At 41.4% G+C, this 14,913-nt stretch overlaps 1 protein-coding gene across 25 annotated transcripts in view; it reads left to right on the top strand.

Annotated features, from left to right (window-relative positions):
- The window catches only part of ELAVL2 (ELAV like RNA binding protein 2), a 104,052-nt gene that overhangs the window by 81,525 nt on the left and 7,614 nt on the right, over window positions 1-14,913 (top strand). For all 25 annotated transcript variants that reach the window (XM_063320286.1, XM_063320300.1, XM_063320299.1 and 22 more), the window contains one exon: window positions 12,984-13,137. In XM_063320286.1, coding sequence (XP_063176356.1) covers window positions 12,984-13,137 — 154 coding nt within the window. The remainder of the gene's footprint in view (window positions 1-12,983; window positions 13,138-14,913) is intronic.

Below are 14,913 nucleotides of genomic sequence, written 5' to 3'. Positions count from 1 at the left end.
AGAACACGGATGCAGCTTTTTGCATAAGTTGACCGTATTCAGAATACATTGTGCTACCATTTTACAGTTGGCTCTGAGCCTATGCGAGGCCACAAGGAAATTTAGGAAGACTTCTTTTTTTTTTCTGTGACATTGGAAAGTTCTCATCTGGTACTATGACATGCTCTGTAAGCATCCGTTTGCTAACTTTGGTTAAGGCTTTGAGTTTTTTTCAAAGTCTAACCTTGAAAAATTGTAGGGACTTTAGAGCTCTTGTGTTTAAGACTCTTAAGGCATATTCTTAACTGATGTCACTGATGTTTGAGGAATGTTTGCAGAGAGCTGGTAGAACCATACAAACATGCAAGATACCAGGACAGTGCATTTATTAAGAGCAAGATCAGTTTGATCTGTCCTTGCTTGCTGAGTCACAAATTTATCACTCGTACATGAAATAAATTCAGATATCTTTGAAATAGTTGCCTGCAGAAAATTCTCTTACAAATTGGAAGAAACTTCTTAGCAGCCATGTTCCTCCTAAGAATTGCAGAACCAAGGGATTGTTTTCTGGTTCCTACTGAAAGTCAGAACCGGCCTGCTGATATAATTGAAACCACGCAAAGAAACCTGTTGCTTGCAGACAGCCTTGTCAGACGTGCAGTGAACTCTAGTTGCTAGTTTTCTCTGGCTTGTAAGAGAAACCAGGGTATAAATCCTTCTGGAGCGGGTTTAGTTGCTGGAAACTGCTGCACAGAGTGACGTGAAATCCCATAAGGATGCTATTTTCCAACATCATGACTGCTGCTCTTCCAAATGAAAGATGGTTCTCTCAGATAATGCGGTGTTATCCAAGGGTGTGAGACTGAGTTAGAACCAAGGCTGTCTGAATCCAAAGCAAAGGGCATCCATCTAGCTGGGTACTCTCAGCATAGGGTGAAGCTGGGGAAGGCCCATTAAATTCTCCTTGAAACTATAGCTCTGATCAGGCCTGTTACTGCTGTGCATGTTCAATGTGATACCATTATTGATCAGTATTGCTCCTGCCTAGTGATAAGAACTGGCCATGTTTTATTAGAAAACCCATGGCCTAAAGCTAGCTTGATAATGACAAGGAAGATGAGGTGACGAATTACTGATGGAAGGCCAAGGATTTATCTGAACTATCTCAATGTGAGTGCTCAGGTGCTTTACACAGTGGGTCTTCAGCATATGGGAAAACATCTTGTGTTCACAAGGAGGTATTTCAGTATTTTGTTTAAGATAACCTGAGGAACAGTACTGGGAAAAACTGCTTTCCAGACTGGAGATTCCCATGCTTTCTTACAAAACACTTCTTCTCAAGAATGATTAATTATGAGCTTTCTCAGCTTCTCGGTCTGGTTGTCTCTAATGTCTCACTGCTATTGTAGGCCTTCATCAGTCTTCTCATCCAGATGAGACTTGCTGATGGCCTCAGTTCTTAAAACTTGCTTTACTGTGCTGAACTTGCTGCTTCCTATGCTTTAAAAATGACTAAATAATGTCCCATTCTGAGGAAATCTCAAATGTGAGAGAGGACTGGATTAAAATGCTGAGCTAGGACTTAGCCAGAGTTGAAGCCAGATTTTTCCTTAGATTTAATGCTGATCTGAGTAATGTCAGCAGCTAGCTCAGTTTCCTAGCTTTCTGGCGGAGCTAGGGCTTTTGACCTGCTGTTAGCTGGAAAGCGGGGCAAGTGTGCGCTGTGCTGCAGGCGAAGAGTGCGAGTGGCTGCGGTGGTTGTTTCCTGACTGACAAGAGTCAAATACAGAAAGGTGGTAGAAGAGGAATGACAGTAAAAAAATCTTTGAGCTCTGGTACTCGTCATATCAGCGGTGGTCGTCTCTGTCCAGTAACTAATCTGAAAATTAGTGGAAGCCTCAGATGCTGGAGTCCTTATATCCAGTGTCCATACTGTACACTAACATGCTTAAGAGTGAAGGTCATAAATATGTAAAGGGTGAGCAGTTACTTACCAAAAGCTGCAAGAGACTACTTCTCTAAGGAGGCTTCACTTTGTTTCAGTGTACATTAGCTGCAGAGAGGTCATTCCTTAGTTGTGAAAAACACATCTCCTGCTTTGTTTTCCCCCAACTCAGAAAGTATGTTGGGCTTGTATTTGTGAGTCTTAGTAGATGTGATGTGGTATTTTCAGCCTACAGCTCTTTGGCAGATTCGTATTACCTGGATAAAATTATCCTAGTTCAAAGGAAGAGCTTCATAAAATACAGGTGCTCCTGTGTTGGCTAGTAATGCTCATGTGAACTGCTGTGCCCGTCAGTAATCACTTTGAACATCGTATTTTAGGCCTGCTTATATAAGAAGATTGTAGAGGAACTGGAGCTTCAACAGTGTTTCAGCTTTTGATTTGGACGTGGCTGCCCTGGTCAGTGTAGTGCTACTTGTGTGCCAGGGTTGTAGATGTGTTTCAAGAGTGCATGTAGCAACTGGCATAATTACTCTGTGCTGCAATATCCTGAGACAATAACTGACTTCACAGGTCCCTTACAAATATACCTTGTTCCGTGCAATCCTTGAGGAGAAAGCTTTGATGTCAGGGCAATGTATTGATGAGCCATTTGTCTCTGAGGCGTAGCTCATCATGATCTCCCACCAGTTAGTACTTCATGGCCAGATCTGGTTCTACTTGCGTCTGTTTTGTGGAGGAACAAAATGTCAGGTGGGTCCATTCATGCCCTCAGCTGTTCAGGTACAGAACAGCCATGGATCCCATAGCTGACCTCAGGGCTGCAGCTCTGGCACTGGTTGGAGCTGCCAGAGCTGGCACTCTTCATGGGATATGGACTGAAATAGCAAAACCTCTTCTGATGGTAGTGCTGAAAGGCTGTTACTTCCTTGTCCATTTATTGAATACATTACCTGTTGCAGGACAGGCTGTAAAAGTGAAGCCCGTATGGCATATGGGTGTATTTATTAGCTTAAACTACATGCTATAAGTGAAGCTGTGTTGAGTTATATGTTTTTGTAGTTCCACAGAGTTGAGTCTAAATTGCCTGTAAGCCTGTTGTGTTTCCAATTTGCTTTGCCCACAGAAAAAAATGCTGCTGCAAGCTTCCACCACAAACTTAGTCAGCACAGCATGGACATGTTTAACAAGGCAGTCTTGTGTATACTGTGAAAAGTGACCATCAAGCTTTGTTTGGAAGGGAACTGTCTTTCATTTGAGGGGAGAGAGAATGAAAACTTGATGAATATACAGCAACGTACTCTCCTGTTTCAGACAACATCCTATCACTGGCTAGTGACAGCTGAGACCCGGTCTCTGCTGTGTGCTGCAGCATCTTGTTACTAGAAATCAAATTAAGAAGAGTTCTTGAGTCATGGTGTCTCATATACTAATTTAAGTGCAAGTTAAGAATGCTTGCCTGGCACAATGGTATCAGAACACTTCTGTAACAAAAACAAAGAAATATGTCCTTGTTCTTATTATACTTGCCAAGGTGGCTTACCCATTTTTAATGTATTCCTCTTCCCAACATAAATCTGTCTGGCTTGCAGGAAGGTTTAACCCATTTTCATCTGCACAGACTGGGTGGTAATTTACTTTTATTTTTTTTCTTCCCCAATGAAACATGCATTTTAAAAGAACTGGATGCTATCCGTAAGGCAAACAGTGTTCTAAGCTGAAAGTTTACACTGGAAGTTATTTTATGCAAAAATTTACTAAAATCCTGATTTAAAGATTTCAGATTTAAAGTCTTGCAAGAATACCTTAAGTAGAGGTGTTTAGAATTTAATATAGCTTCTTCCTGAAGTTCTTGCAGGTAATACAAATGCTCTGCCCTCTATACTGCTAATAAACTGTAAGATAACAAAGATGGAAGTATGATGCTGAGGTGTCTAAAGGTAGTAGCAGGTAGTAAGAAACTGAAACATTAATGTTTTACGGACTGGGTCACTTTTTTTTTGTCAACTTCTTTAACCTGTTAACTTCCACAGTTTTGACTTCAGGATTGTAAATCAGTTCGTCTTGATGTTCAGAAATTTAAAATATTAAAGCAGTGAGAACACTTGGATTTGGTATGGTGATGGTTGCATTTCTAGAAACAAGTATCTGTCTTACTGGAATCTTCCACTGCAGTTTGTAAAACCATTTTTAAATTGGTCTCTCCAGAGTAGCTATGTTCAGTGTTGTACAGTGTGTGTCATCATTAAATATTTAAAACTGTAGGCTTTCAGGCTGCTTATGACTTGCATTGTGTTCGATGGTTTTGATATTGCGTAACCTTAATGTTTATCTGTTAAATATTCACGTTTTGAAGTGGCTGTGGAAGTAATATTTTAGCACAGCTATTGATTTGATGCATATGTATATTGTTTGAAGAGATTGAATCTAGAACTATCAGCAAGTAATTACTGAACGAGCAAACTGACAGGAAGCAGGTAGGGAGATTAATCTGGAGAGTATCTGCTTTAAAGTGAAATAGCTGGACTTTAACATCAATAATGAATAGAAACTGTATATCCCATACTTCAGCCAAGCTTCTTTTGAATGGGAATTAGTTCCCTTATCCCTGTAACGTTTTGTGGTGTCTGTCTCTAGTGATGCTGATTTGCAGTAATCACAGATCACTACTAATGTTTTGCCAAAGAAAGTCAAACTTCAATTACGTTGGGTTTCTGAAGTTCTAGGTTTCTTTCAGATTTCTTGTGTGGCCAGAACTTCTGCTGCTTAGCAAGATGACTAGAGATAGTGTTTGGATATTGGTAATGAAGTACTGATTTCAATTTGATGTATGTTATTCCTGTGACTAATCTGCCCAGATTCTAGTACGCATCAGTCCGGATACAGGAATTGTCACTGGAATGTTTTCCATGTAGGGTAATCTGTGATCAGCATGTGTTCTTAGATGTTAAAAATACCTTGTAAACACACTTAAGAATTTAAAGGGAATGATACTGAAACTGAACTTAAAATGGTAATATTTACTGGTTAGAGCTTACTACTTTCATTTACTTGCTTTCTTTGAATTCCATTCAGTATAGGCCTTGACTGCTATATCAAACTCTATGCCAAATAGCATTTACCAGCTAGGGCATGGGCAATAAACATTATTGGATCAACTGTCACTGTGAAAAAACTCATACTCATTTGACAGAAGAAAAGTGAGAGGAGTTTTGCAGATACGGTTTTATTTCTTGACAGATACCAGTTCTGTAGCATAAGGCAAACTTGTAGTAAGTTAGCAAACATTTATTGTGGGTTTCCCCTCTTCTGAGGGGCTCAGAGTGAGTTAATATCCTTGATATGTGACAGCATGTGTCCAGCAGTGTGAATTCCCCTTTGGAAGACAGTGTGTCTCTTTCAAATTTCTCTTGGAAGGAGTAAGGGGGCAATAACTGTACCACTGATTTTATACAAAGTGTGAATCCTCTGTCTTCACTTAATTAGCTTCGCTTGATCAGAGTTACTTCCAGAGTCTGGGTAGAAGTTGGTTTTGTTTAATATCTTTATCAGTGGTCTGGATGAGGGGGTTGAGTGCACCCTCAGTCAGTTTGCAGATGACACCAAACTAGGTGGGAGTGTTGATCTGCTTGAAGGTAGGAAGGCTCTACAGAGGGCCCTGGACAGGCTGGATCGATGGGCCAAGGCCAGCTGCATGAGGTTTAATAAGGCCAAGTGCTGGGTCCTGCATTTCGGTCACAACAACCCCAAGCAATGCTACAGGCTTGGGGCAGAGTGGCTGGAAAGCTGCCCAGCAGAAAAGGACCCGGGGGTGCTGGTGGACGGCCAGCTTCGCATGAGCCAGCAGTGAGCCCAGGTGGCCTAGAAGGCCAACAGCATTCTGGCTTGTATCAGGAATAGCGTGGCCAGCAGGAGCAGGGAAGTGATGGTGCCTCTGTACTCGGCACTGGTGAGGCCTCACCTCGAGTGCTGTGTTCAGTTCTGGGCCCCGCTGTACAAGAGGGACATTGAAGTGCTGGAGCATGTCCAGAGGAGAGCTACCAGGCTGGTGAGGGGTCTGGAGACCAGGTCATATGAGGAGAGGCTGAGGGAGCTGGGCATGTTTAGCTTGGAGAAGAGGAGGCTGAGGGGAGACCTCATTGCCCTCTACAACTGCCTGAAAGGAGGTTGGAGAGAGGTGGGTGTTGGCCTCTTCTCCCAAGTGAATAATGACAGGACCAGACGAAATGGTCTGAAGTTGCGGCAGGAGAGGTTGAGATTAGATATTAGGAAGAATTACTTTACTGAAAGAGTGGTCAGGCACTGGAACAGCCTGCCCAGGGAGGTGGTTGAGGAGGTGTTTAAGAAACGTGTAGATGTGGCACTTCAGGGCATGCTCTAGTGGCAGCGATTGTAGGTTGTTTGGTTGGACTCGATGATCTTAAGGGTCCTTTCCAACCATGAAGATTCTATGATTCAAAGAAATCCCTTAAGATTTGTTAAGTGTTGCGGCAGAAGCACAGAATGGCTGAGGTTGGTGTGACCTCTGGAGGCCTCTAGTCCAATCCCCTGCTCAGAGCAGGTTTACTATAAGCAGTTCTCTCAGGCCTTGGTCTGGTTGGATTTTGAACATCTCAAGGGGTTAGACTCTACAGTCTGAGTAACTTCTTCCAATGCTTAACCACCTTTTGCCATGAGAAGGTGTTTTCTTATGGAATGAAATCTATATGGAATTTCCAAAGGAACTTTTCTGTGTTTCAATTTGTGTTCATTGCCTCCTGTCCAGTCAGTCACTTGATACTACAGAGTCTGGCTCCATCTTCTTTACTCCCTTCATCAGATTTTTATGGCTGAGATCCTGCTGAGCTGCCTTTTCTCCAGACAGAGCACTCCCTGCAGAGATGCTCCAGTCCCTTTTGTGGGTCCCTCTCCAGGCCCACTTTTGTGGCCTTTTACTGGACTCGCTCTAGTTGTAAATATCTGTCCTGTAGTGAGGAGCCCAGACCTGGAGACAGCCCCCTAGAAGTGTCTCACCAATGCTGGGAAGGATCACCTCCCTTGACCTGCTGGTAATGCTTCTGTTAATGCAGTCCAGGTGGCCCTTGGCCGTCTTTCTTGCAAGGGTACATTCTGCTGGCTTACAATCATCTTGGTTTCTACCAGGACTCCAAGGTTCTTTGACAAGATGCTTTTCAGCCAGTTGGCTCCCAGCATGTGTTGGTACATGGGATTATTCCTCCCCAGGGGTCGAACTCTACTTTTCCTGTTTGCCCAATTCCTCAGTCTGTTGAGGTCCCTCTGGGTGGCAGCACAACTCTCTGGCCTATCAGCCACTCATCCAAGTTTTGTATCACCTGTGAAGTTTCTATGGGTGCACTCTGACCCATCACCCAGGTCAGCAGTGAAGATGGTAACCAACATTGAATCCAGTATCGTTGGACACCAGTGACAAGCCTCCAGCTGTACTTCATGACACTGATTGCAACCCACTGGGCCTGGCAGTTCATGCAGTTTTTAGTCTATGTCACTGTCCTTAATACCTATAAGTCCACTGTACTTAATACTTATCTAGTATGTCCTTAAGTGCACATAGGTGTATTTAATGTGCAGTTTGTGAGGCTATTATTGGAGACAGTGTCAAGTCTTACTAAAGTTGACATAAACAGCATCCACTGTTCTCCCCTTGTCCACCAAGGCAGTCATGTAATTGTAGAAGACTGTTAGGTTGGTCAGATGTGATTTCCCCTTTATAAACCCGTGCTGACTACTTCTAGTAGTCATTCACGTGACTGCAGGAGGTTTTCATGATCAGTTGCTCAGTCACTGTCCCAGAGATTGAATTGAGATTGACTGCCTGTAGTTGCCCAAAGAGCAAGAGAGTTTCTTGCCACTCTAGAAGATGGGCGATACTTGCTTCTTCCCGCTGCTCAGAAACCTCCCCTGTTACCCATGACCTTTCAAAGACAAGAAAGAGTTGCCTTGCAATGACATCTGTCAGCTCCCTCAGCACTTTTGGGTGCAGCCTTTCAGGCACCATGGACTTCAATCTGTGCAGTTTAAATATTCCTCAGTGTGATCTTCCTCCACTAAGGGCAAGTATTCTTTATTCTAGACTTCCTACTATCTCATGGGCTTGGGATTCCTGAAGGCCAATTGTACTGGTAAAGACTGAGGCAAGGAAAGTACTAATTATCCTGTCCTTTTCTGTGTCCCTGGTCAGCAGTAAGTTGGTATTTTGCCCAGTCTTCCTTTTGCTGACAATATATTTGTACAGATCTGGTTTGTGGCCCTTCAGATCTCTCATCAAATTCAAATCTAGGTGGACTTCAGCTTTCCTAACCTCATCTGTGCATGATCAGACACCACTTACATATTCCTGCTTTCATATCCTGTACACATTGGTTTTGTGTTGGAGTTTAATCCCTTGTTAATCCAGGCAGGCCTTCAGACACCTCTGCTTGATTTTCTGCTTGCTAGGGTGGACCTTTGACTTGGAGGTGATCCTTCAGTCACTGGAGATGGTAAGCAGGGACATCAACATGGTTTCAAGACCTATAAAGCTCTTCTCGCAGCTTACTTTGCAAGAATTGTGGCATCCACGCCAGAGGCAGTCACCAGGGAGGTCCATCAGTGTGATGTATGGGTAAGAAGGGAGAATTTTAACTTCATTCTCAGCACTACTGAATTTGAGCTGCAGATCAGTCGGACCTTCTGAATTAGTTATTTTCTTCTAGCCTACCTTAGCGTCACTGACCAGGAAGGAAAGAAAGTTTAGGTATTAATCATTGCCTCAGAGGTTGCTTATTTGATTTAAGGTTTTTCTTTGCTTTTTGTCTTTGTCCTTCCATCTTCATAAAGAACACAACTCTCTTATTTCTGCTTACGTTGTACTTCCTCAGTTTTATACTGTCTAACATGTCGAATCAGAATGACTTTGACAGTTAGCAGTGGGCAGCTGGAGGCAAAGTCCAATTACTGCTTTAGATTGCTTGGAAAATGGAGCTATTTAATCTATCAGCACCTATAGAAGTACCTCTAGAGCAAAGTCTAGATAGTTTGGAGACTGGGAAAACAGTAGCACCATAAAGTATGGTTTAGGGGCTTTGGTATCTTCTGTTCATACAGATTTCTTTTATCCTGTTTGAAAGGAGGTTGTGAAGCTTAGATTCTGCAACCTCTGTTCTGAGTGCTTGCAAGCATGCATGCTTAGAAAACAGCTTAGTAACAGGTATTTATCTGAGTTCAAAGCTAATGTAAAGTCCACAATACCTCCTTAATCTTCAGCAAACCATCGCTTTGGGGTTTTTTTGAGTTTCTCAGTGAAATGTTGTTTGACCAGCAGTCGTATAGCTTTCTTGTTAAATATAAAGATAAGTCACTGTTTTTCTCCCTTCCTTAGCTGATGGTCACTGCCAGGAATTCTGACTTTGTTCCAGAGGACCTGGCCCCAGTGCGTATGGAAAGGAAATCTTGTGTCTGGCACCTTAAACAGGACTGGATAGAATGGTTTTCAGTGTATCTCAATTCCAGACAGAATTAAAAACTGACAGATAAAATTGAGATGTGCTAGTGATGCATGCAGTTACACATCTGGTTTATCTCTAAGTGGTCCCTGTCCTCACCTGCTTCCATTGCTGTGAAACTTTACATTAATTCATTGTGTTCAGTTACAAAATGGACTTTGCTGTGCCCTCCTGCCATGTAGGGTTAAATTTGGGTAGGTGGAAGGGTTCCTTCTGAAACCAAACATTTACTCAGTGGTTCAGAACTGCTTGGGTTTGGTAACTCAGGACTTTGTTGTGTCTAGTCTGTCCCCCAGGCAGTCTGTCTCCATTCTCTGGCCTTGGGTCTCCTGTAAAGTGTGGCATGGAGCTTTATTTGTTAAAGGAGCTCATAGCTGAGTAGGCAAGTAGGGAAAGTTCTTCTGTTGTGTTTTTCTACTTTTTGCATAGCCCTTGCTGTTCTTGCTGCTGCTTTGCCTGAATGCAGGCAACCTTTACTCTCTGTTTTCCTGTCTCTGGTGCAGCTTTCCTCTCAGACTCTCTTTGCACCTGGGAATATCACAGGTGTATACGTTTGCCTGTGGAAAAGTATGAAAATGACTCCAGATCTAGAAACTTGTTCTTTCAAATATGGGTGTATATCTTGTGAAGGTTGAACATACAGAATAAAAACAAATGTTTCAGTTTTAAACACAAGTTGCAAGTATTGGGCTTTGGCTACAGAGACATATAATAGTAGCAGATTTACCACTTCAGGAAAAAACCTGTTTTTACAAAACTTCAGTGTTAAACTCTTCAGCACAGAACTGGCAAAACCAGTTACTTGACCCAGCTGTTTCAGAATCTGCCATACAGCTGGTAGCTGAAGTCTGTTCCCTCTTCTCTTTGTCTGACTTGAAAGACAGTGCTTTCCACTCATCTTTATTTCTGTGGTTCCGCTGGTACTCATTGTCCTTTGCAAATCCTCATCTAAAGAAAGGGCATGGTTAGTCAATCAAAAAGAACAAAATGATACCACAGTAGTGCCTCTCCTTTCCTTTCTTCCTCTGAAAGGGCTAATGTTGCTGATGAGATTTGGACTTGAGTATTGAATCTACTGTAGCAAGTTTTAAGAAATCAGAATTATGGATTTGCCTTTCCTGAAGGACCTGTTAAATTTCTAATCTACCTTGTTTTAAAGGCTCTCAGGAATCGAGTTTTCTGTCATGTGCAGAAACGTGACTGCTGTCATTGTAGTATCTTCTATCTGGTGTCTTGTTTCCAGTAGTTCGTGATATTCCATCATTCTTGCAATTTAAAGCGGCACTGCATAGTATATGGTTAAATTACTTAACAATGCTGCAAAATGGCCATAATCACTTTTTACTTCTACAGTTCTGATAGTTAGAAGGACTTCCTATGGCAGGTTACAGGCACTTAGGTCCTGAACACTCCTTCTGTGTGAATCTGACTCTAGCTAGTAGTTGATATTGTCTTCTAGCAATAATCCTATGTTGACTTTTTTAAGTTCAAAGAATCAAGTCAAAATAGAAAATCTAGTTATCAATTCACAGTATACAAAATGAACTGCTGCTTTCTGTTCACACTGTATCTTGAAAAATCGTAAGAGGTACTAAAGGTATCTTTAAAGAAAAAGAAAACTATTAACTTATTGGAAAATAACCATTGACAGTGTATGTGACTGGATTATAGAAGAGGTCCCTGTGACGTGAGAAGCTGAGGTGGAAAGATTTGTTCAGAGTCACATAGCAGATGTCAGGAATATGTTTTAGAATGTGGTGAGGTCTTTTTTTGGTTCGCTGTTTTTTAACACTTAGCATCATAGACACGGAATCCAATCTTGATAAAGGGTCTGCGGCTTTCTACCACCTTGATAGTGGTAATTTTCATGAGCTCTTCTGTAGACAGTTCCCTAGTGCATGTTTTTAATAATATAAAAAGTGATAGGGCATGCAAAAAAAGAGGACTAAGTAATCTCAAGTTCAGTGGACTCAGCTCCAGTGGAAAACAAACTGTTCTTCAGTGTGCCTTTGGAGTTCCAAGAAACTGTATGGAAACTGGGAAATTCTGTCATTCTTGCTGTAAAACTGGGTGCTGCCAGCTTTTCTATTAGGATTAAATTCGCACATCTTCACAAAAAAATGTAAATTCATAGAAACAACTGAGGTTATTCCCAGCTTGCTTATATGGGAGATCAGAAGACAAGCACTTGAACTTGGGTCTTTAGCCCTTGTGTGGCTCTCATGTTAAAAGAGCAAGGCACTGTGGCTCACAGGGGTGTGTTTTGGATAGTGTGTTATCTTGGACAGCTGCAAGTTCTGTAGGTCAGCCCTGTTCAGCCAGCTTTGGAAGATGCCTTGCACAAAGCCTCTGGGTAGAACATCAAATGATCACAGCAGCATTCAGGGTACTCCTTGTGTAGTCTCTAGAGTGCTCTATTTCAATTGCCTTTTTTGTTTTGCTTCCACAGGAGTCCTAAGAGTCTGCTGGAGATGAGACAGGGGGAGAATGTGAAAATAAATGCGAAAGGATTAGGCAAAAGATTCATTTACAGAGTTAAGTTCTAGCTGCCCAGAGTTGGCTGATCCTGCATTGCAGAGAGGGAAGGAAAGGATATAAATCTAACCACTTCTTGAGGCTCCTTTTTACCTTTATATTTTCTACAGTGGAAACCCCAGATAAAATATTTTGACTTGTCCTGTTCCATAAGCATAGATATTCTGTTTTAATCTTTCCTGTACTAAGGATAAACCACTTGTACAGACTTCAGTGGGAGGTACTAAACTCTTTAGCATCCTGGTTTTGTAGGGTGTGTCTAAGGATTGAAGAATCTAATTGATAATCTCAATAAAATATTTTCGACTGATACTTTGAGGCAGCAGGTAAAAACTTCTGTCAGAAAGGACCCGAGAAGCCCAGTGTTACTGGGCATTTGGTTGTAAGACCTCCCTGTTGCAGAAATTGGCAAGCTGCTGAACAGCCAGCATGCAAGTTCCATTCCTACTTCTGCCATTCATTCTTAGGCCTATAAAAGTGATACAGCAAAATCTATCTTGACCTCATGAATGATTGTGTGTCATCTGATAGCAAGCTCAACACATGCACAAAGGGCAAAGCACTTGGAAAAAAAAATGGCAAACCTCTTCATGCTTTGGACTGTCTTTCTGTGTTTCTGACGTAGGCATCAAGGTGAAAGCTTTATTCCTTGTATCTTTTAACGATAATGTAAAGGAAAACATGCTTGGATCTTCTTAAATTTCTTTCCAATCTTATAGTAAGCTAACTGGGAACACTTTTTCTACACCAAGGCTTGCTGGAGTGTGTACCTAGCTTTTCTCCTTTATTTGCAAGTACTCCTTAAATTATACAAGAGTTCATGTAGCCAGCCTGTGTTGTGTGTTCTGTGTTGCATTCCTTCAGTGTTTTTACAGAAGCCAACATAAAAAAAAATACTTAACTGTCTTTGCAAGGTAACTTTTCTGGCCCTTAAAACATTTCACTGTCGCAGAAAAAATTACACTGTCCTATTTCAGCTGGTTTAAAGTGTTTGATTCCTAGTTTTTTCACTTTTTCCTAAGGTTTCCTATGCGCGACCAAGTTCAGCTTCTATTAGAGATGCAAATTTGTATGTTAGTGGACTTCCAAAAACAATGACCCAGAAAGAACTGGAACAGCTCTTTTCCCAATACGGACGCATTATTACTTCTCGAATTTTGGTTGACCAAGTCACTGGTAAGTAGGCAGTTTTGCACTTCCTCTCATTTTTGGTCTGGCGGTTTAAGAAATATTTCACCTTTCAGTACAATAGTCTTGTCTCTAGAATCTGTGAAAGGTGTATGTAGGCCAGAAAATGCAATTTTCTGCTGGAATTGTTCATAAATATGCATGGACAAAAATAGATTGTGGAGTGTACTGAGCCAGCTTGAGTCATTTCCACCCTGAAGGTGCAGGTTTGAAGCCTGTTTCATGGCTTGTAATAAATTTACAGCTGCTATAATCTTCCTTTCCAAGCTGCTGCCTGAAAATAGTCCCCGTGTGCCTTATGAAATACTATTAAACACTTTTTTTATAAAAATAAAATTTTATGCAGAAATGCACAGCTGGTTCTCTGAGGCTAGCATTACAAAAGACCCAGGCTGGTAACTGCTGGTAAGACTGTTTTCAAGGTTGCCTCATTAACTTTGGGCACACTGAAGAACATGAACTTTGAGTTCCTCAGGAGCAGATAAGTTCTGTGCTTAGCAGTGCCCTAAAGAGCTAAGCTATAACAGGTTAGTTGCGTCGTTACAGTATGTGTCCTAACTGGTGAGTGAGTGTCAGGTGATGCTCTGTGGTAACTCTTCGGACTTGGGCAGTAGTGCATGTATTTTTGCTGGCTCAAATGGGTGATCTTTGTAATTTACTGCTCTTATAATTTGGCAGCTTTATAATTTGACTCACCTGCTTCCAGCAGGCCTGTTCCAAAAATAAGCAATCAAGTGAAATGCCAAGTACATGACAGAAGTATTGAGTGTGCAAAGCAAAATGCAAAGGAGCATGGCTCTAAAAATTCTGATCTTTCCAAAAAGCTAGGGGTGTGAGGCAGAAGAATTCATTTACTCACGTAATTATTTCCTGAATAAGAAGCTAGTTTGGATTTTTTCATAGACATACCTTTTCAAAGGTATATGTCATTGTGGGTGACAAAAAGCTTTCAGCTGTAGGATGTCATAAAAGTTTTCAAATGGTCTTACTTTGAAAGGGTTGTGCATGCCAGTGTTGGACACTTGGCTGACCTGTAGAGGACCTCCTATGTACTATTTTGCAATTCCACTATGTTAACAGAAATCTAAATATTTAAACGTTTCAGTAGTGTAAGTTAGTGAGAGTGTAGAGAGGCAGGGAAAGGAAAGCTAAAGGCCAAATAGTCACTTGTAGAAGCAGCAAACTTGCAGGTCAAATTTCCTGTTTCTGTGCAATAAGTAGCTGCTTTCAGTATGGTCCTTTATGTTCATGCATAGAAATGGTGGGATTTGACAAATGGGCCAAATAAGTAAATGTAATTAAACTTTTAAATGTTTACTGCAATTCTAAGTACTCCCTGGCATAGACTGTTCAGGTTTAAGCTTTTTTCCCTCCTCCTTCTTAGTAATTTGGAAGAGGTAGACTCAAAATGGTATGAATAATAAGGTTGTGACACTAACTGACAGATAAAAAATTCAAAGTTGAAGCTGTGACACTCGCCTCTTTAAAAATTTCTTATGCCTGCTCATTGTCACTCTGATGGTTTAAATTGTCATCGTTTATGAACAGAATGTTTCTTGTTGCTAATGTCTTTCTCAAGGGAGGGCAAGCATCTAACTTGTCTGTTTATTCATGAACCAAAATACAAGAGGCCTCTAAATGGATTTAGGAATATTACAGCAAAGCATGCAACTAACTAGTGTTGGCTGTAGTAGCTTAGTGTTAATTGGTTCAAGTATTGACACCTCAGTGTGTTTATATTTAAGCCACAGTATAAATTTTGAG

This window comes from Chroicocephalus ridibundus, chromosome Z (genome assembly GCF_963924245.1).
Source record: "Chroicocephalus ridibundus chromosome Z, bChrRid1.1, whole genome shotgun sequence".
NCBI lineage: Eukaryota > Metazoa > Chordata > Aves > Charadriiformes > Laridae > Chroicocephalus > Chroicocephalus ridibundus.
This window is presented reverse-complemented; position numbering and strand designations above follow the sequence as displayed.